Below are 19762 nucleotides of genomic sequence, written 5' to 3'. Positions count from 1 at the left end.
GGGCTTGAATGATATTTGAATCTCAGTCTTTCTGTCCCTATTATAATTTGTTTTAATGATTTTGCTCAATTTGGGATTCAGATAAACACGTGAACAATAATATCTTTATTTAATATAAGTTTTTTGTGTGCATAGATAGAAACCTTAAGTAAAAAAAAGAGATTACATAGATGATTATATTACAAAACAGGAAAACAAGTATCTAAGTATTGCATTCTGCAAAGTGTTCCAGGTATACGGTAAAGCTTAAGAGAGCTATTAAGCTGAGCAGCTGACCCACCTCTGGGCAATGGCTATTCTCTCCTTCCCCACAGCTTTAGTACTTTTTGCCAAAAGGCCCAGATCTGAGTAAAGGGGAGCGCCGTGAGCGCAGAATTCGGGCATAAGGGCTGCAGTCTGTTGAGCTTTGGCAAGTGGGTGTTCGGGGAAGTAAGTTGCGAAGGAATGGTTTCTTCCCTGGGGGCTGTTGGTTTGGTTGCTGGTTTTCCCGGTTGGTACCAAGGCGCTTTTTGGTGGAAGAAGCCTGGCCTTGGAGTTTTAGTACAGTATGATACTGCTCAGCAATGCATGCTGCCTTCTTCCGAAGGTCCAGTTTCACAAGCATCATGTTATTCTGCAGCTCAGCCAGGGTCTGATCCTAAAGATCAATAAAGTGATAGAAAATACATTTCCCTCTGATAGAGAAACAAGAGGACAAGATAATACACATCATCCACTGCTAGTAACCAACAACTGTTTCTTCAAGATTTTACCTTTGAGATGAATTTTTTGTTATGACAGACAAAGTGCCTAAAAGTCATTTAGCACAGTGCCTGGTACTTACTAAATGTTTAAGAAAGCATGCTTATTTTTATTTTGCAAGGAAAAGAAAATCCTCCCACTATGAGATCAGCCTAAATATCCTCATTCCTCTTCTCAAATACACACTGGAGTGGGCTGGGTGGGGGAAGGAAGGAGTATATAGGCTGCCCTAACCTGTTTGATTAAGATGTCATCACAAGTGGTCAAGGCTTGACGAAGTTTTTCTGCTCCAGTGCTGTGGCAACAGGCTCTTTCTGCTGACTGGAAAGACTCGCCAAGTTTCTGAAGCTCTGTCCGCAGCAGCCTTATGTTCTAAAAAAGCAGGAATAGGAATCAGATTGTGGCCAAGATCAAACAGGATAATGATCTGAAGGGGTTGGGTAGCCATTTGAAGAGAAGTAAAATTAGAAAGGCTAGTTAGCTGACAATGAAATAATCCCGAAGACTGGGCAAAACGTCCTGTCCACACACAAACCAGAAAAAAATTATATGGAAAATTGATAATAATTTGTACCACCGTATTATATATGTAAAAAATTTCAATTAGCAAATACTGTGTTATATATAGTTTTTATAACAAAACAAAAAAAAAGATCGACAGGTGTAATAGAAACGATGCTTTTTGGGGAAAAAAAGTATTGGAAATTGCCTAAGTAGGAGCTTTGGTAACAGAGAGGTAATTACCTTTTGGCCCTCCTCTAACTTCTTGTCCACATCAGTGGTGAAGGGCTTCGCTGAGGGTGGTGGTTCTAACATTTTCTGATACTTATGTAGCTCTGAGGGAAGGAAACCAGAAATTTAAATATGTACGCTTTCTAATGCTTGGACATAACCTCCTTAACTCTTTAGCAGTAGCCTGCAAAAAATATAAAAGGTGAGGTCACACGCATCCTAGAGTGAGAAGTCAGAGGGATGTAGCTTGGAGTTGAGGAAATTATGTTGAACTTGGAGTCAGAAGGCCCAGGTTTGAGGAACATCTTCTCTTTTGCCAGCTCTGTGATTGGCAGATCATTTAATATCTGGATTTCAAGTAAGGCAGTCCCCAAATTACGATTCCACTGTAAGTCAGTTGTGACGTAAGTTGAACACCTCATTTTTTTTTTAAGTTTTCATTATTATTGTCTTCTACTATCAATGTCTTTATAAATGCGATATTTATTTGTCTTTGGGGTTGGAAACACTGCATATACACTCAGATATATTTTAGCATTATATGTAGTACATAACACTACTGATAAGACGTACCAAAAAAAATATGGTTGTAAGTACATTTTGTTGTAACTCAAATACATTGTAAGATGGGCACTACCTGTAGTTCATCTTTAGATCGGGGCTAAAACATTGAAAGTTTCTAGGGTGATGAAAATATTCTATATCTTGATCCAGGTGGTATTAGATAGGTGAATACATATGTGAAAATCCACTGAGTTGTTCATTTAAGATTTTATCATATGCAATTCATATCTCCAAAAGGGGTGTGGGGGGCACACCTATCACACAGGGTAACTGCTGTGAAGAGAACATGTAAAGGCTCTCTCTAAATGGGAACCTGTAAGGTACTAATCCAGAATTTCTACCCTGAACCACTGTTATGCCTCCTGCCTTCTCTCTTTCCTCACCTTCAGTGGTGGAGCTTAGCTCTCCTTTGCATTGCTCTAATTTAGCTTTAACCTCCTGGAGCTGCTGGGTGCAGGAAGATGCCAACCGTTGTGACCGCCGTAGAGACAATTCAGACCCTGATTGTTGGTGGGCCACTGGCTGCTGCCTGGCTTCTTTTAAGAGGGCTTCTAGCTCTTCAATCTTTTCATCCCGTTCCTAAGAGGGTAGCAGAAAACATACTTCCATAGACAGATACTGCAGGAACAGATGACTGAAAAAATGAACAAAACCTTCCTGACACTTAGGCCTTGAAAACCTGTTTGTTAAGCACTTACCCATTTCTTGGCCAACTAAACCCTTAAATCAATTTATCAAACATAGGTTGAAAACATACTTAGCACTAAGGGGAAGAGAGTTAAGTGAGTTGTATATTCCTGCCCTCATCAGTTTATAAAATTTTGTTTACCTCAGGCAAGCTGGGGATGGGAATCTGAGCAGCTAGTTGGAGGATGGTTCAGGGCAACTCACCTGAAGCTCTTCTTGGTAAAAACTTGTCAGTGACTCCTTGAGAATCTTTAGTTTTTCTTCATACATCTCCTCCAACAGTTCCTTCTGGGTATCCAAATGTTCACTGTTAGAGAGGACAAAAAAAAAGTGAATGAAGATTCTCTGTGAGGGGTGAGCTTAGAGGACAGATCTTGAGGCCCAACTCCACCCCATGCTCTACCTTCTGACCCAGGTGACAGAACAAGAGTCAGTACCTGCACCACTGTTCCCGTTGTTGCATCTGCTCCACCATCTCATTGCAAATTTCGTCACGGAGCTGCATCTCAAGCTGCAACTTTTCCTGCCGTTCTTTCAAAAGCAGTGCTTTCATGGCTTCTACCACCTGTAGGAGCTCCTAAAGGAACACATAGGCCAGAGGTCATCAAACGTCTGTGCTCCAAAAAGACACATGCCCGCTTGAAAGACAGCATGGAAAATGTGTAGCCATCAAGCTGCTGCACCAAAGCCGCCTTGCATTCTCACCTCCTTGCTGTACATGGAGATGTCAGTTTCACTTTCTATGTCATCGTCAAGGCCTGGGTCTGGCTTCGCCCCTGTCTCTAAGCTGGGAGATGCCTGCAGACTGTGTTCCTTGATGAATGAATGGAGGGGTGGTAATCCCAGTTGCACAGGTGGGGCATGCACAAGCTAGAAGGGAAAATTTTTAGTTGAATCCATAACTACTCCCTAGTAGTTTTCTGAACAAAGGTACCAGCCCAAAGTAGGTACTACCATCACACCTACAGCTTCTCACCTGGCTGGCAACAGCTGAAAACTTGGCTACATGAAGGGTCTCATCATAGGTAGATGCACAGGGATTCATATTGACAATCATACATGAGTGGCCTCGGCCTGTAAAGAAGCCTTGGAACACTCGAGTCAACTTGCTGTCACGGAAGGGAACCAGGTTCTGCTTTGACCTGACAGGGAAACAGAATAGTGTTTTGAGAAGAATTCTAGTCATTTGGGTATCCCAGCACTATCCCCAGTGGTGACCAGGAAGTGTCTTAGCAAATTGCAGAGCTTCAGGCCATCCTAACCCATAGCTTACAGTCAGGAGCTCACCGGTTCTGCTGGTTTTGGCGCAGGGCAGCAATACAGCGGCCAAGAGTATGCAGAGAAGTGTTAATGTTTCCTGCTTCCTTTAGCCGATCACCACTCTTCTGATCTTTGCAGCGCTCTGTGCCAGCCAGATCACAGAGTGACAACCTGGAATGATGGACAAGATTTAACATAAGGATCCTATATGTTATGTGCCTTCCAGCCCTTTATATAGTTCTGGAGAGGGGAGGGCCACCAAAAGTCTCTGTACCAAAGAAAGGAGAGCATAGGATCTACCACAAGTAATTCTGAGGGCCTCCCTCACACTACCATTTAGGGCCACGAAGCCCAAATTTCTAAATAGTCAAACTTACTCGCTGATCTTGGGGATTATATCCCCTTCTCCCTGGAGATGCAGGATTCGGATTGAGAAGATGCTATGACTGAAAGTTAAGAAAAGGGGAAAAGTTCCATGACTAGACGGAAGACATACGTTTACTGGAACACAGTGAAGGTTGACTCTCAGAACCCCCTCACCTGCGGCTGGAGTTCTGGTTCAGGAGGGTGCTGGCAAAACTCTGGTTCTTACGACCCACTTTCAGGAGTTTCCAGGCTTCCTCAGCATCCTGAACATGAATCCAATTGAGATCTGAGGCCAAAGGAAAAAAATGTATAAGATGGGAGCACCCAACTCTTTCCCTAGTTCTTCCCTCAAGTCCACTACAGGGTTCATGCCAGCCTCCCCACTTTCCCACACCTTTCACGTAGGGATTGCCGTTCTGATCTTCACACAACCGTAGAGTCTGTCTCTTGCGCTGCTGGCTAGGTGGTTCTAACAGGTCATAGATCAGCTCATTGTAGATCTCAAAGAAGGATATCCAGATGGAGAAACGAATGTCTGCTGGGACACTTACTGGGGCAGTGTCTGGCTGTGCCCATCGGTGACTTGTTTCTGGGGAAGAAGCCAACGTACAGAGCATCAACCCTAGAGTGTCCATCTCCCCTTTGGCCTGGGGATCCTTGGAAGGCAGAGCTCAGGCTGCAACCTCTGGTTTGTACCCCTGGCAGCTGCTGGGAACAGGGAATGGGTTCCTGTTACTTGGCCAAGAACCCAGTTATGGTACGTACCATCCAACTGGCTACTGCTGGTCAACTGACTAGTAGAGGAGAGCCCAGCAATGCCACTATCAAAGCTGGTGCTGGTACCCATCCGACTTTCAATGTAGACACTTCTCTTCAAGGAGGTGGACAGCTCCTCCTGGAGAGGCCCGGGGAAAAGGTTAAGCACAAAACTTTCCAGAGATTTGTACCACTACCCCACCTCTATAGACACCAACACTTCACCTCTTGGAGGCCTCCATTTAGCAGGGCTAGCTTCTTCATTTCTTCCTGCCGGATCTGCTTGCTGTCTAGCCAGATTACCTCATTGGAGAGCAAAGGCTTCAGATCAGGCGTCAGATGAAGTTGGCCTTGGAGGCTACTGAAGATCAGAGCCAGGGACCGGGGCAGGATCCCTCCATCCTTGATGGTCCCTAGAGGTTATGTGAAAGATGGACAGCTGAGGTAAGTGCCTTTCTCCCCCTAACTCACAGCATCGAAAGCAAAGACAACACCATTACAGGACAATCAGCAATCCTGTGAGGCCTTACCACTTACCTTGAATTGTGTGGGTTTTCCCTGAGTTGGTGACTCCATATGTATAGATGAGCCGGTTCTGCCCTCTGAGTACATCCTTTACCATCTCCTTCATTGTCAGGTTGAAGAAGGATGCCTGTCCCACTTCTGGCCCAAAGATCTAGAGACAGAACCAGTTCTTCAAAGGCCCATCCTTTATCTACCACTTGTCTCCTATGCAAACCCAGCAGATTCATTCCTTCCTGGGTGGTGGCTCTGGAGTCCACTTAAGCAGCTTCCTCCTACACTGCTACCAGCTGCTCCCTCAACACTGAAGATTCAACCAGTCTCTGTTACTACATCTTTCAGCCAAATCAACAGATACTTAAGGAACGCTGTACATTAGGTGCAATGCTGCACACACAATGGGGTAGTGTAACGGTCACAAAGGCGAGTTTTGAAGATGGATGGATTTGGATCCAAGTCCTAGCTCTACCACCAACTAGCTACATGGTTTTGGTAATGTTACTTACCTTCACTGTGCCAGAGCATCCTTTTCAGGAAAACAGGGACAATAATAGAGTTGTGAATAAATGCACATATAGTACTTGACAGAGTGAACTAGCAGATAACACAGACCCCCCAAATTGTAGGGGTGTATAACGGTGTTTCATAATGGTGTGTGTGTGTGAATACCCACAGACAGAGAGTGAGAGAAAGAAAAGCTTTCTTTCCAGAGAAAACAAAGTTGCCTCTACATGCTGGTCTCTTGTTCACAGCCCAGTACTTCCATACCTGGGAAAAGGTGAACCTGTGGGTAGCTTGGCCAATCCCACGTTCATTGCTTTTCAGGGCAAAAGAGTCCTTGGGTGCTTGTAGAACAAGAGTCTCTGCGTTCTCGATGTGGATACAACTCTGAGAAGGGGGGAAACATGGTTGTCACAGAAGGAAAAATTCCTGGGAACCTCTTCTGTACTGTATCATTCCATCTTGAATTGTCCCTCCTCAGACACTTACCTGATCCTCCTGCCGTTCCAACTCTGAAGGTAACAAGGGTCTGATCCTCAGGTATACTTTCACCTTCTCTGTACTATCCTCAGATAGAACCTGTGGCAGAATTCCAGCCCGGAACCACATTAATCTCAGCTGTCACCTCTGAGCAGATGGACAAACACAGCATAGTTCCTAGGAATCATGCTGGCACTACCCCAAAATTACGGACTTTTTCACTAATCTGTCACCCTTCCCTGTCTCATCAGTATCTTGCAAAACTAGCTTGCAAGATAATTGCTACACCAATTATCTGAGTTAGAAGTGGTGCACCAGGATAGTCTGGTAGTTTACAGTGAGAGACATCAAGATCCCTGCCTCATGAATCTCTCTATAGGAGAGGAGGCTTCTGGGTAGAGTTTTTCTGAAGACAAAACATGTTAACATATGTTAAGCATTTAACATTGGGTCTAGTACAATGGCTGTCAACCAAGGCCTTTCCCTGTCCCCTTGCCCCTGTGGACACTTAGCAGCATCTGGAAACATTTTTAGTTGTCACACTGGGGAGGTGCTACTGGCATCTACCGGGTTGCGGCCAGGAATGCTGCTGAACATCTTACAATGCACAGGACAGCACATCCCCCCCCCACAACAAAGAGTTATCCAGCTACCAACAATAATGTGGTTGAGAAACCCTGGCCTAACAGAAAGAAGGGTTCAATAAAAGGAGCCCTAGTGGTGCAACAGTTAAGCTCTCAGTTGCTAACCAAAAGGTTGGCGGTTTCAACCTACTCGGCAGCTCTGCAGCAGAAAGACTTGCTTCTGTAAAAATTATAGCCTAGGAAACTCTATGGGGCAACCAAAAACAATAACATGGTTGATATTATTAAAACATGAGTATAAGTTCCACCTACTTAATGGTAGTATAATCTTGTGTGAATAATTTAACATGTATGTGCCTCATGGTAAAAGAGAAATAACTATTATACCTCCCTCACAGGAGGAACTAAGAGCATGCACATAACATTTCACTGATGCAAAACAAATACTAGTTCTTATGGACATATGCATGTGAAAGCTGGACAATGAATAAGGAAAACCGAAGAACTGATGGCTCTGAATTATGGCATTGGCAAAGAATATTGAATATACCAAGGGCTGCCAAAAGAATGAACCGATCTGTCTTAGAAGAAGTACAGCCAGAATGCTCCTTAGAAGCAAGATGGTGAGACTTCATCTGATGTACTTTGGACACATTATCAGGAGAGGCAAGTCCTTGGAGAAGGATGACGTCATGCTTGGTAGAGGGCCAGCAAAAAGGAGCAAGACCCTCAATGAGATGGACTGACATGGTGGCTGCAAGAGTGGGCTCAAACAAAGCAATGATTGTGAGAATGGTGCAGGACCCAGCAGTGTTTCATTAAGTTGTGCATAGAGTCACTGTGAATCAGAACTAACTCGACAGTACCTAACAACAACATCAACACGGATACATACCTCTATGTTTTTTACTTGTCCTGGCACTTAATTTTAAACTCTCAGACCCCTGTATGGACTAGTAGGCTGGGGTTATCACTTGCTGCCTCCAAACAGCTCCTTTACCTGCTGCTTATCCTCCAGGGAGGTGGAGATGACAGAGCAGTCTGAAAGCAGGTCCTTGCGTATCACAGACCCCAAGTCTGCAGCTGTAGACTCAAACATGGGGGAGACTGCAACCTCCTCATCAGACAGCAAGCCCACTGGCGGAGAAAGGATCCCTTGAGACATGACAGCAAGGGCAGGTTTGGTCTAAAAAGAGACAAGAGTGGATAGGGAGAAGAACCTTAGGGACAGAAGGGGCCTGTGAATTTCTAGGTAAGAAACAATGCCCTTGCCCCAGGACACCTGGTCTGGACGCCTGAATTCCTACTGCCTTTTCTTTCCAAGGAAACCCTGGTGGCATAGTGGTTAAGTGCTACGGCTGCTAACCAAAGGGTCGGCAGTTCGAATGGGCCAGGCACTCCTTGGAAACTCTATGGGGCAGTTCTACTCTGTCCTATAGGGTCGCTATGAGTCGGAATCGACTGGACAGCACTGGGTTTCGGTTTTTCTTTCCAAGGAAACCCTGGTGGCTTAGGGTTCAGAGTTCGGCTTCTAACCAAAAGGTCGGCAATTGGAATCCACCAGGAGTTCCCTGGAAAACCCGTGAGGCAGTTCTACTCTGTTTTACAGGGTCACTATGAGTTGCAATCGACTCGACGGCAACGAGTTTGGGTTTTTTTGTTTTTGTTTTTGTTTTTTTTGCTTTTTCTTTCCAAAGTCTTGCAGAGGGAAAGGGGTGGGAGGAGTTAATTCCTTAACCCAGTCTCAGGCGGCATTTCCATCTTAACAGAAAAGAACAGAGATATCTGGCTCTAAAAGCAGAGAGCCACGCTCCAAGTGCAGTGCCTCGCCCTCCGATACTGTGAAACACGGGCGGAATCCAGAGTTAGGATCCGGAGGCTGCTTCTCCAAACTCGCCCCAAGGCCAATCGTGAATGTAGAAGTGTTCAGAAACAGAGAGATGGCAGCAGCTCCGCTCCTGAAAACACGTTCAGGGAGGGCAAGAGTTGTTAACCCCGGTTCCAGCCCAGGCGCACACTTACCCGAAAGCCGAGACACTCGCTCCCGCTCCGGTACCAGCTTGCTCACACACAGCAGCCGAACCTGGACCTGCGCCGCGGAGGACCACGACTCCGCCCACGAGGCGCAGCTTTGTTACTGATACAATGTTTTAAATTACGCGCTGCGTTCGTTCGACCAATCAGATAGCAAAGCCTGCAGTTACCAATCAGAGCATGGAAGGAGGGCGGGCGAGACTAGGAGACCGTTTGCTTTAGGTCGACCTCGCTTCGGTTTTGCGCGTCCGGGTTACCAACTGCCGCGAATCTGTTGTTGGGTCCCCAGGGATTCGTCACCCTTAACTGTTTTCTTGAACCCTAGACATTTCTTTCCTAAGAAGTCTAAAGGAAAGCCTGAGGTTTCAGCCGCCATCTCCTGTCCTTCCTTAGCAACACCTTCTGAGGAGCGCTCCAGAGGATTGGATTATTGTGCTTGCTTCCTCCCGGGAAAGAACTACATTTCCCAGGAGCCACCGCGAACAAGCGCCCGTACTCTATTTCCCAGACTTCCACAAGGTTCGCTTTGGCTGAACCCTCGTCGGAGCTTGGAGACTTCGAAGCTAAGATGGCGGCGGGAACGGGCAGTGAGTGTCAGTGCTTCTTTTGCGTGGAAAGCCTTAGTAGAGCCGAGGATAGGCACCAGGTTTCTGTCACACACTTAGAGAGTGGGAGGAGTGGTTTGCCTGAGAGCCCAGGGTCTTCAGAGACCTGCGCTGTACGGCGTCGTGAAGGCCAACGGTTAGAGGCCCAGAAGTGCAGCGTCTTGTGTCTCTGGGAGAGAGGGTGTGAGGGAAGCATCTCAACGAATCCTAAAGGGATAAAGGCCCTTAAGAAACTTGGGCGTGCAGACAAAGAGACGTTGTGCGCCTTACGGAGTGGCCGGCATCTCAAAAAATCATTCATTTTTTAACGAACGTTTGTGAGGCACTGGAAATAAGATGTTTTAACCGGGAGCTTTTTCTGCCTTTAGGGTAATTGCGTTTCGTGCAGCTCAGCCATTTCCCTCCGTTTGGTGGATAGAAAAGGTCTTTTAAGTCCCACAGTAAACAGCGGGGGTGGACTGACAGAAATAAGCAAGTTTATGCTAAAAAGGAGGCGGGGCGGCAGGAGGAGGTGGCCGTTCAGATTCTGGGAAGTAAGCCCTTGTTTTAAAATTGGAAGAAAATATGAGTGAAATAAGGCCTTTCGAGAGAACTGCTTAATCTGACATTAATGTTTTAATCTGACATTAATGTTTTAATCTGACGTTTTCTGTTTTTTAATGAAGCGAAGCTTGAAGCTGTGGCCTTTAAGAAAGTAAAGTGTTCTTCTGCCTTATTAAAAACTCATTGCCATTGAGAAGATTCTGACTCATACTGACCCTATACAACAGAGTAGAACTGCTCCACAGGGTTTCCAATGCTATAATCTTTACAAAAGCAGACTGCCACATCTTTCTCCTGTGGAGCTGCCTGACCTTTCAGTTAGCAAGAAAGTGCTTTAACCACTGTGCCAACAGGGCTCCTTCTACCTTATACTCAGTGCAGCTACCATGTAATGGATAAGTACCACTCTCTAGTGGTGATATTTCACTGTATGGGTGGATATCAAGATTTGGGAATACTGTTGCTGTGGAGATGATTCTGACTCATAGTGCCCCTATGGGACAAAGTAGACCTGCCCCATAGGGTTTCCAAGGCTGTAACCTTTAGAGGAGCAGATTGCCACATCTTTATCCCGTGAACAGCTGGGGTGTTAGAACCATGGACCTTTAGGTTAGCAGCCCAGTGCTTATCCACTGCACCATAGTAGCCCATTTTGTTCTAACACGTTGGGATGTTTTGTATTAGGCCTTTAGTTCTCCCTTTGGGGCTTAGAACTAGTGTCTCAGTGGTTGTGCTAAGCCTTCTCTCCTTTTAGAACACAAGCTGCTGAGTACTGGCCCCACAGAGCCATGGTCCATCCGGGAGAAGCTGTGTTTGGCATCTTCTGTTATGAGGAGTGGAGATCAAAATTGGTAAGGTATCTAGGAGGTATGTTTTTTTAGGTCTTAAAAACTGTAGGATACTTTTTCATGCTGGTGGATTTATATAGTTAATCATATTAACCTTTAAGTACTATTTTTCTTTTTAAAAAGCACCTTTATTGAGATGAAATTCATATACCATAAAATTAATTCATGTAAAATATACAATTCAATGATTTTTAGTATAAGCACAGAATTGTATAACCATCACCACAGTCTAATTTTGGAACATTTTCATTACCCCAAAAAAGGAACCCTTTAACAGTCACTCCACATTCCCACCTTCACTCATCTCTTCTAGTCCTAGGCAACCACTGACATAGTTTCTGTCTTGATAGGTTTCCCTATTCTGGGACATTTCATGTAAATGGAGCCATATAATATGTGGTCTTTTTTTGTGACTGGCTTTTTTCACTTAGCATAATGCTTTTAAAGTTTATTCTGGTTGTAGCATGTATTAGTGCTTCATTCCTTTTTATGGTTGTGTAATATTCCATTGTATGGATATACTACCTTTTTTTTAATCCATTCATCAGTTGGTAGACATTTGGGTTGTTTCCAACTTTGATTATTTTGAATAGCCCTGCTTTGAACATTCTGTACAATTTTTTGTGTAGACGTGTTTTCAGTTCTCTTGACTATATATGTAGGAATGTAATAGCTGGGTAACTGTATGTTTAACTTTTTAAGCAACTACCAAGCTGTTTCCCAGAGTTGTACCATTTTACATCCCCATCAGCAATATATGAAGGTTGCGTTTTTATCATATTCTCGCCAACAGTTGCTGTTGTCTTTGATTATAGCCATCCTAAAGGGTAAAAAAGTGGCATCTCATTGTGGTTTTGATTTGAGTTTCCCTGGTAACTAATGATTTTGAGCATCTTTTCAGGTGCTTATTGGACATAATGATGGGGCCCCTGTGGTGCAGTGGTTAAGTGTTTGCCTGCTAACCAAAAAGTCAGCAATTCGAATCCACCAGCTGTTTCCTGGAAACCCTGTGAGGCAGTTCTACTCTGTCCTGTAGGGTTGCTATCAGTCGGAATTGACTTTACAGCAACAGGTTTTACTTTGGTATTAGACATATGGCTATCTTATTTGGAGAAATTTATTCAAGTCCTTTGCCCAATTTTTTTATTAATACAGTTTATTTTTTAGAGTAGCTTTAGGTTTGTAGAATGTAAAAATGGCATGGGAGCAGACTCTGACCTCTTCACTTTTCACAAGGGGAAAGGAGAATCAAGATCAACAGTCCAAGGCTGATTGCTATGAGGTGGAGGTCAGTCATGCCTCCTTTATCTGCCATCTATACCATTTCTGTCACCAGCCATCTTTCCCACAGCACTTTCTACTTCTCTCCTGGGTTTAATAGTTCATTGCAGTGGCCACACAGAACTCACAGACAATGCATACAATTTGGGGGTTTATAAGGGAAGTAACAGGTTATAATTCAGGCTTAGGAACACTCAGGATACAGTTCTTCCATCAGGACAGCCACTTTTCAGCTGTGCTTGCAGTCGTACCCTCTGGCCCTGGGCCTCTGCTCTGCTCAGGCAAGGGTTACAAAGCTCTTTTAGCCCCTACCCATAAATCCCAGAGGCACCCAGGTACTCAGCATTCTTGCCATATGAACTGGGAAGCCCGCTGCACAGTCTACTGCTGGTCTCTCCTGCCACCACTTTTTGCCATCTTCAGGGTTACAACTTGATCGCTTTCTTTCTATGTCTCCTGGTTCCAGGAACTTCTCAGCACAGGGATCCCGGGTCCAAAGGATGTGCTCTCCTCTCCTGGCTGTTCTTTCTTGGTGGTGGTGGGATCCTCTCGTTGCTCTGGAATTGGCTCTATTTTAAGGCAGAATTGGCGAATCTCCTTGGTGGGCCACAATTACCCTATTTGTGTCAAGAAAGGCCACACAAAAGCGATCTATCGCATCACAAGAAAAATTCCACAGAAAAGCATGCAGATTTCCCATTTTTAATTGGGTTGTTTAAGTTTTTTTTTATTATTGAATTATAAGAGTTTTTAATTCTAGACACAAGTACCTTATTAGACAGCACAATTAAAGATGAGAAGGAACAGCTGCAAAATCTATTTAATAATCAACGTGGAATATACAAAGTATGAATCTAGAAAAATTGAAAGTAAAAAATGAAATGGAAAGCTTTAAAATAGATATCCTAGGCATTAGTGAGATGAAATGGACTAGTATTGGCCATTTTGAATCTGACAAACATATGGTATGCTAGTATTGGCCATTTTGAATCTGACAAACATATGGTATGCTCTGCTAGGAATGACAAATTGAAGAAGAGCGGCGTTGCATTCATTGTTATTTATTCATTGCATTCAAGTACAACATTGTCAATGACAGGATAGTACCCATATGCTTACAAGGAAGACCAGTTCAGATTTACACTCCAACCGTTAATGCCAAAATTGAAGATTTTTACCAACTTCTGCAGTCTGAAATTGATCAAACATGCAATCAAGATGCATTTGATAATTGCTGGTAATTGGAAGGCAAAAGTTGAAACAAAGAAAAATCAGTAGTTGGAAAATACGGCCTTGGTATAGAAACGACACCAAACAGCACATAATAGAATTTTGCAAAACCTTTTTTCAACAACATAAATGATGACCATATATGTGGCCCTCACCAGGTGGAATACACAGGAATAAAATCAAGTACATCTGTGGAAAGAGACAATGGAGAACCTCAACACCATTAGAACAAAAGTAGGGGCTGACTGTGAACAGATCATAAATTGTTCATGTGCAAATTCAGGTTGAAGCTGAAGAAAATTAAATCCATGAGAGCCAAAGGACAACTTTGAGTATGTCCTACCTGAATTTAGAGACCATCTCAAGAGTACATTTGACACATTGAACACTAATGACTGAGCACCAGATGAGTTGTGGGATGATATCAAAGATGACATACTTGAAGAAAACAAAAGATCATCAAAAGGACAGGAAAGAAAGAGAGACCAAAATAGATGTCAGAAGAGTCTCTGAAGCTTGGTCTTGAACATAGAGTAGCTAAAGCAAAAGGAAGTAATGAAGTAAAATCTGAACAGAAGATTTAAAAGGGCACTTGAGAAGACAGTATTGTAATGACATGTGCAAAGATGCTTGGCATTTCGTGAGCTGAAAGAACTGAATAAAAATTCAGGCTTCCAGTTGCAGTATTGAAAGATTCTATGGGCAAAATACTGAATGATGCAAAAAGCATCAAAAGATGGAAAGAGTACACTGTCACCGTGCCAAAAAGAATTGGTCATGTTAAATACCGACGGTATTAAAGGAAGAAGTCCAAGCTGCACTGAAGGCAGTGGTGAAAAACAAGCATCCGGCAATTAAGGGAATATCAGTTGAGATGCTTCAGCAAACAAATGCAGTGCTAGAAGTGCTCACTTATCTATGCCAAGAAATTTGGAAGATAGCTAACCGCCATCTGACTGGAAGCGATCCATATTTGTGCCCATTCCAAAGAAAGGCAATCAACAGAATGTGGAAATTATCAAACAGTATCATTAATACACAAATAAAATTTTGCTGAAGATAATTCAAAAACGGTTGTACGTGGACCGGAAACTGCTAGAAATTCAAGCAGAACTCAGAAGATCATATGGAATAAGGAATGTCATTGCTGATGTGGATCCTGGATGAAAGCAGAGAATAACAGATAGATGTTTACTTCTGTTTTATGGACTGTGCAAAGGCACTTGATTGTGTGGATCATAGCAAATTATGGATGCCACTGTAAAGAATGGGAATTTCAGAACACTTAATTGTGCACATGCAGGATCTCTACATAGACGAAGAGGCAGTTGTTTGAACAGAACAAGGAGATGCTGCGTGGTTTAAAATCAGAAAAGGTGTGCGTCAAGGTTGTATCCTTTCACCATACTTAGTCTGTGTGCTGAGCAAATAATCCGAGAAGCTGGACTGTATGAAGAAGAACAGGTCATCAGGATTGGAGGAAAACTCATTAACAACTTGCCATATGCGGATGATACAACCTTGCTTGCTAAAAGTGAAGAGGACTTGAAACACTGATGAAGATCAAAGGCTATAGCCTTCAGTATAGATTACACCTCAACATAAAGGAAACAAAAATTCTCACAACTGGACCAATAAGCAACATCATGACAAGTGGAGAAAAGATTGAAAATGTCAAGGATTTCATTTTACTTGGTTCCACAATCACTGCCCATGGAAGCAGGAGTCAAGAAATTAAACAATGTATTGCATTGGGCAAATCTGCTGCAAAAAACCTGTTTGAAGTGTACAAAAGCAAAGACGTTACTTTGAGGACTAAGGTGTGCCTACTCATGATTGTTTTTTTTTTTTTTTAAGTTTTTTTTTTTTTATAACTTTTGTTGTGCTTTAAGTGAAAGTTTACAAATCAAGTCAGTCTCTCACAGAAAAACCCATATACACCTTGCTACACACTCCCAATTACTCTCCCCCTAATGAGACAGTCTGCTCTCTCCCTCCACTCTTTTCGTGTCCATTTCACCAGCTTCTAACCCCCTCCACCCTCTCGTTTCTCCTCCAGGCAGGAGATGCCGGCATAGTCTCAAGTGTCCAACTGATCCAAGAAGCTCAGTCCTCACTAGCATCCCTCTCCAACCCATTGTCCAGTCCAAAACATGTCCGAGGAGTTGGGTTTGGGAATGGTTCCTGTCCTGGGCCAACAGAAGGTCTGGGGGCCATTACCACTGGGGTCCTTCCGGTTTCAGTCAGACCGTTAAGACTGGTCTTATGAGAAGTGGGGGTCTGCATCCCACTGCTCTCCTGCTCCCTCAGGGGTTCTCTGTTGTGTTCCCTGTCAGGGCAGTTATCAGTTGTAGCTGGGCACCATCTAGTTCATCTGGTCTCAGGATGATGTAGTCTCTGGTTCATGTGGCCCTTTCTGTCTCTTGGGCTCGCAATCGCCTTGTGTCCTTGGTGTTCTTCATTCTCCTTTGATTAATTGGTATTTTTAATCATCCCCTGTGCGTGTGAAAGGTAGACAATGATTAAGGAAGACTGAAGAAGAATTTTTTTGAAGAAGAACTGATGCATTTGAATTATGGTGTTCGCGAAGAATATTGAATATACCACGTACTACCAGAGGAAGGAACAAAGCTGTCTGGGAGGAAGTAGAGCCAGAATGCTCCTTAGAAGCGAGGATGGTGAGACTTTGTCTCATGCACTTTGGACTTGTTATCAGGAGGGACCAGTCCCTGGAGAAGTACATCATGCTTGGTAGAGGGTCAGCCAGAAAGTGGAAGACCCTTATTGAGATGCATTGACGCAGTGGCTGCAACGATGGCTCAGATAGCAAAGTTTGATGGCCCAGGTCTGGGCAGTGCGTGGTTCTGGGTTGGAACTGACTGGATGGCACCTAACAACAACACGTGTAATTCTGTGATCCATTTTGAGTTAATTTTGTGATGAAGTAGCGATTTTATTTCATTCTTTTGTGTGTGGCTATCCAACTGTCCTAGAACTGTTTGTTGAAAACAGTATTCTTTCCTTATTGAATTGTCTTGGTTTGCAGTCATTGTTTTTAACTACCAGAAAATAGGACTTTGCTTTCCAATCTTTTTTTGCCACCAGGGGTACCTTTTTTTTTGGCAACCATTTGTCTTTTTTCCTTTGTTTTTCCTCATGATCTAAAGGTATCTTTGATTGTTTTAAGCCTTATAATTACTTAATATATAAATTTGTGTTTCTGTGGTATATTTCTACTACTTTAACTGTTCTAATGAGTTTACAAAGCCACATTATTAGTTGCACTGAGCATTTCTGCATTTTTGTATATAGTATTTATATAATATTATCTAATAATATTTAAAAAAAAAAAACTTTTAAAAGGTGACCCTGAATTAAAACAATCTAGTGTTTTTTTTTTTAGTTCAGTTAATAATTCAAGGGCAGAGATTCACTGCTGTTTATCTTGTTTCTGTATCATGTCACTCTAAGATCATTCATATAAAATTGGAGAAATACTGAGCTTCTTTACTTGAAATTGTATATAAATCTCTTTGAAATGCCTTAGTGAATGCATAAATAGTAGCTAACACAGGCTAATTTCCAAAACGTGAAGGTAACTCGTATCCTCACTTATCCACGTCATCATTCTGACACCAGCCACCCATGCGGTGCTTTCTGCCTAACGGTAACCACCCAGAGTTGGGTTTCCAAAGTTAGAACTCTGTCCTTCTAGCTACTGGCGAGTAGTCAAATGCTAGCCTTCCTGTTGGCTGTCATTGCCCCTGGTGGGTTTGATAATTCATCGGAATGACCCTGAACTCATGGAAATTATTACCTATATGTACAGTTACCCGTTTATTATAACCAGAAAAAATATAAACATAGAGACACGCAAGGCAAGATCTGGGAGAGGTTCTGCCACCCTTTCCTGTGCATGTATGTTCTCACCAATTTTGGAAGCTCTAAAAAGAGAGAGCTCCAAGGCCTAGGGTTTTTTAGTCTTTGGGACTCAGTAAATATGCATGACCAGAGTCTTAATGCATAGTTTTGATCAATCCAACCATGAATGTGCATGACTGCATCATGGATCATCCCCTCTTCCTGAGGCCTGTTGCCAGGGTGATATCGGTGTAGCCCCCTACTTGTTTATCTTTTAAGTTTGGCCTGGCTGTTTTAGACAAAGAACACCTTACTTGCTCAGGCTATTTTCTGAAACCAGAGACAAAAGCCAGACTTAGTTCTTTGTCCCACAGTGTATTATAAAGTAACGTTTTAATTGCAAAAAATTTTAATTTGGCAAGAAGGACTAAGGAAAAACATGAACATTTCTTTTAATTCAGTGGATCAGATTTAGCCCTTTCGTTTGCTTAGTCTGAGGTACTTGAACTAATGAATATAGATTCAAACCAGAGCCTACTCTTTCTCTGTTAGGCAAGATTATGAATTAGGTTTCCTCAGTGTTCTAGTATATTTATACAACTTGATTACTAGGTAGAAGAAAATGCTTTTTTAGATTTAAATTGTGAGGTTCTAAGAACTACCTTTTAAAATTAACCCAGCTGACATCAATTCTTATGAAATCCCAGGACAGAGGGGAAAAAAAAGGGTGCATCAATTTTTCCCAATCCACCTGGAGCAAAGGAGAATGAAGGACAGCAAAGACACAAGGAAAATACTAGCTCAAGAGACAAAATGGCCACATAAACCAGCGACTCCAGCCTGAGACCAGAAGAAATAGATAGTGCCCAGCTACCACCAATGACCACCCTGACAGGGAACACAGCAGAGAGTTCTTAATGGAGCTGGAGAAAAGTGTGGTGCAGAACTCAAATTCATGTAAAAAGACCAGACTTAATGGTCCCAGTGAGACTAGAGGAACCCCAGGAGACATGGCCCCCAGACTCTCTATTAACCCAGAACTAAAACCATTCCTGAGGCCAGGTTTTCAGACAAAAATTAAACGTGACTGTGAAACGTAAAATAATACTTGTGAAGAGTGTGCTTCTTAGTTCAAGTAGATACACGAGACTAAGTGGGCGGCTCCTCTCCGGAGGCAGGATGAGAAGGCAGAAAGGGACAGGAGCTGCTTGAATGGACGCAAGGGTAGAAAGGGGGAGTGTGCTGTCACATTATAGAGATTGCAGCTAGGGTCACATAACCGCGTACAAATTTTTGTATGAGAAATTAACGTGAGCTGTGAACTTTCACCTAAAGCACAGTTTTTAAAAAAATGGTGGCACTTAACTAGAGTTATTATCAAAACAAATCATGTTGTTGTTGTTATGTGCCGTTGAGTTGATTCTGACTCATGGCGACCAACAGGATAGAGTAGAACTGCCCCAAGGAGTGGTTGGTGGATTCAAACTGCCGATCTTTTGGTTGGTAGCCAAAGCTTAGCCACTGTGCCACCAGGGCGCCACAGCTGCAGAATCTGTATCAAAAAAAAAAAACTTAAGAGAGAGGCATAAGTGAGGCAAGTAATTATTCCCTCTTTATTCTTTTTTTTTTTTTTTTTGCCTTTTCAATTATGTCTTTTTGTTCTTTCTCTGTTTCAGCAAAAATTGTTTAAGACTAAAAATGTATTTCTTGGGGGTTTTCCAGGTGCCCCAGCAGAATGCATCTCCCTAAGTGATGCCTTTGTTTTGGCACCTAGATACCAAGGGAATCCTAAGCTAGGCCTGCTTTTTGTCTAGCTGGACCAATCAGGGTAAGTCTAGTTGCGTGCAGTTGCTCTGAGCAACTGTTTGGCACTGGACACAGTTCAGAACTGTCATCATCTTAACCTTTTTCTGCATCAACCCCCCTTTTTTATCATCCACTTTGAATTTGTCTCGCTTGCCGTACTTGCTAACATAATTCCACACTCTGCTGATTGTCCTACTTTCTAGCATATTTTAATCTTTTTTTTTTTAAGTAATGCATAGCTATTGTAAAAACACAACAAACAGAAAAAAACAACAGCAACAAAGAAATGGATCAAAAACTTGCATTTATTTCTTTCACACATACAGGAAATTTAGAGATAGGCAGTCCACAGCTGGTAGAA

General features: G+C 43.0%; 2 protein-coding genes across 9 annotated transcripts in view; one reads left to right on the top strand and one right to left on the bottom strand.

Moving 5' to 3' along the window:
* Nucleotides 1-71: 71 nt before the first annotated feature.
* Nucleotides 72-9522, bottom strand: KIF20A (kinesin family member 20A). Of its 2 annotated transcripts, none has more exons than XM_049873732.1 (19): nt 9216-9522; nt 8194-8379; nt 6619-6708; nt 6397-6516; nt 5644-5782; nt 5332-5519; nt 5116-5245; nt 4745-4939; nt 4525-4636; nt 4362-4430; nt 4012-4155; nt 3701-3866; nt 3430-3594; nt 3162-3301; nt 2929-3031; nt 2421-2616; nt 1486-1577; nt 976-1113; nt 72-637 (listed from the first exon to the last, which is right to left on the bottom strand). In XM_049873732.1, exons 2-19 carry the CDS (start codon nt 8356-8358, stop codon nt 317-319), a joined length of 2673 nt encoding a protein of 890 aa, XP_049729689.1. In that variant the 5' UTR covers nt 8359-8379; nt 9216-9522; the 3' UTR covers nt 72-316. The 2 variants fall into 2 exon arrangements, with proteins under 2 accessions (XP_049729689.1, XP_049729690.1); XM_049873733.1 differs by having other exon boundaries at nt 1486-1579; nt 2468-2616.
* Nucleotides 9523-9630: 108 nt separating this feature from the next.
* The window catches only part of LOC126069997 (bromodomain-containing protein 8), a 34364-nt gene continuing 24232 nt past the window's right edge, over nt 9631-19762 (top strand). For 5 of the 7 annotated variants that reach the window (XM_049873729.1, XM_049873730.1, XM_049873725.1 and 2 more), the window contains exons 1-2: nt 9631-9814; nt 11130-11226. In XM_049873729.1, coding sequence (XP_049729686.1) covers nt 9796-9814; nt 11130-11226 — 116 coding nt within the window. In that variant the 5' untranslated portion in view covers nt 9631-9795. Of the gene's footprint in view, nt 9821-9854; nt 9874-11129; nt 11227-19762 lie in introns of those variants that run through there. The other 2 variants (XM_049873726.1, XM_049873727.1) reach the window with 2 other exon arrangements.

Source organism: Elephas maximus, chromosome 2 (assembly GCF_024166365.1).
Source record: "Elephas maximus indicus isolate mEleMax1 chromosome 2, mEleMax1 primary haplotype, whole genome shotgun sequence".
Lineage (NCBI taxonomy): Eukaryota > Metazoa > Chordata > Mammalia > Proboscidea > Elephantidae > Elephas > Elephas maximus.
Note: the sequence above shows the minus strand (reverse complement) of the source record. Positions and strands in the feature narration are given on the sequence as shown.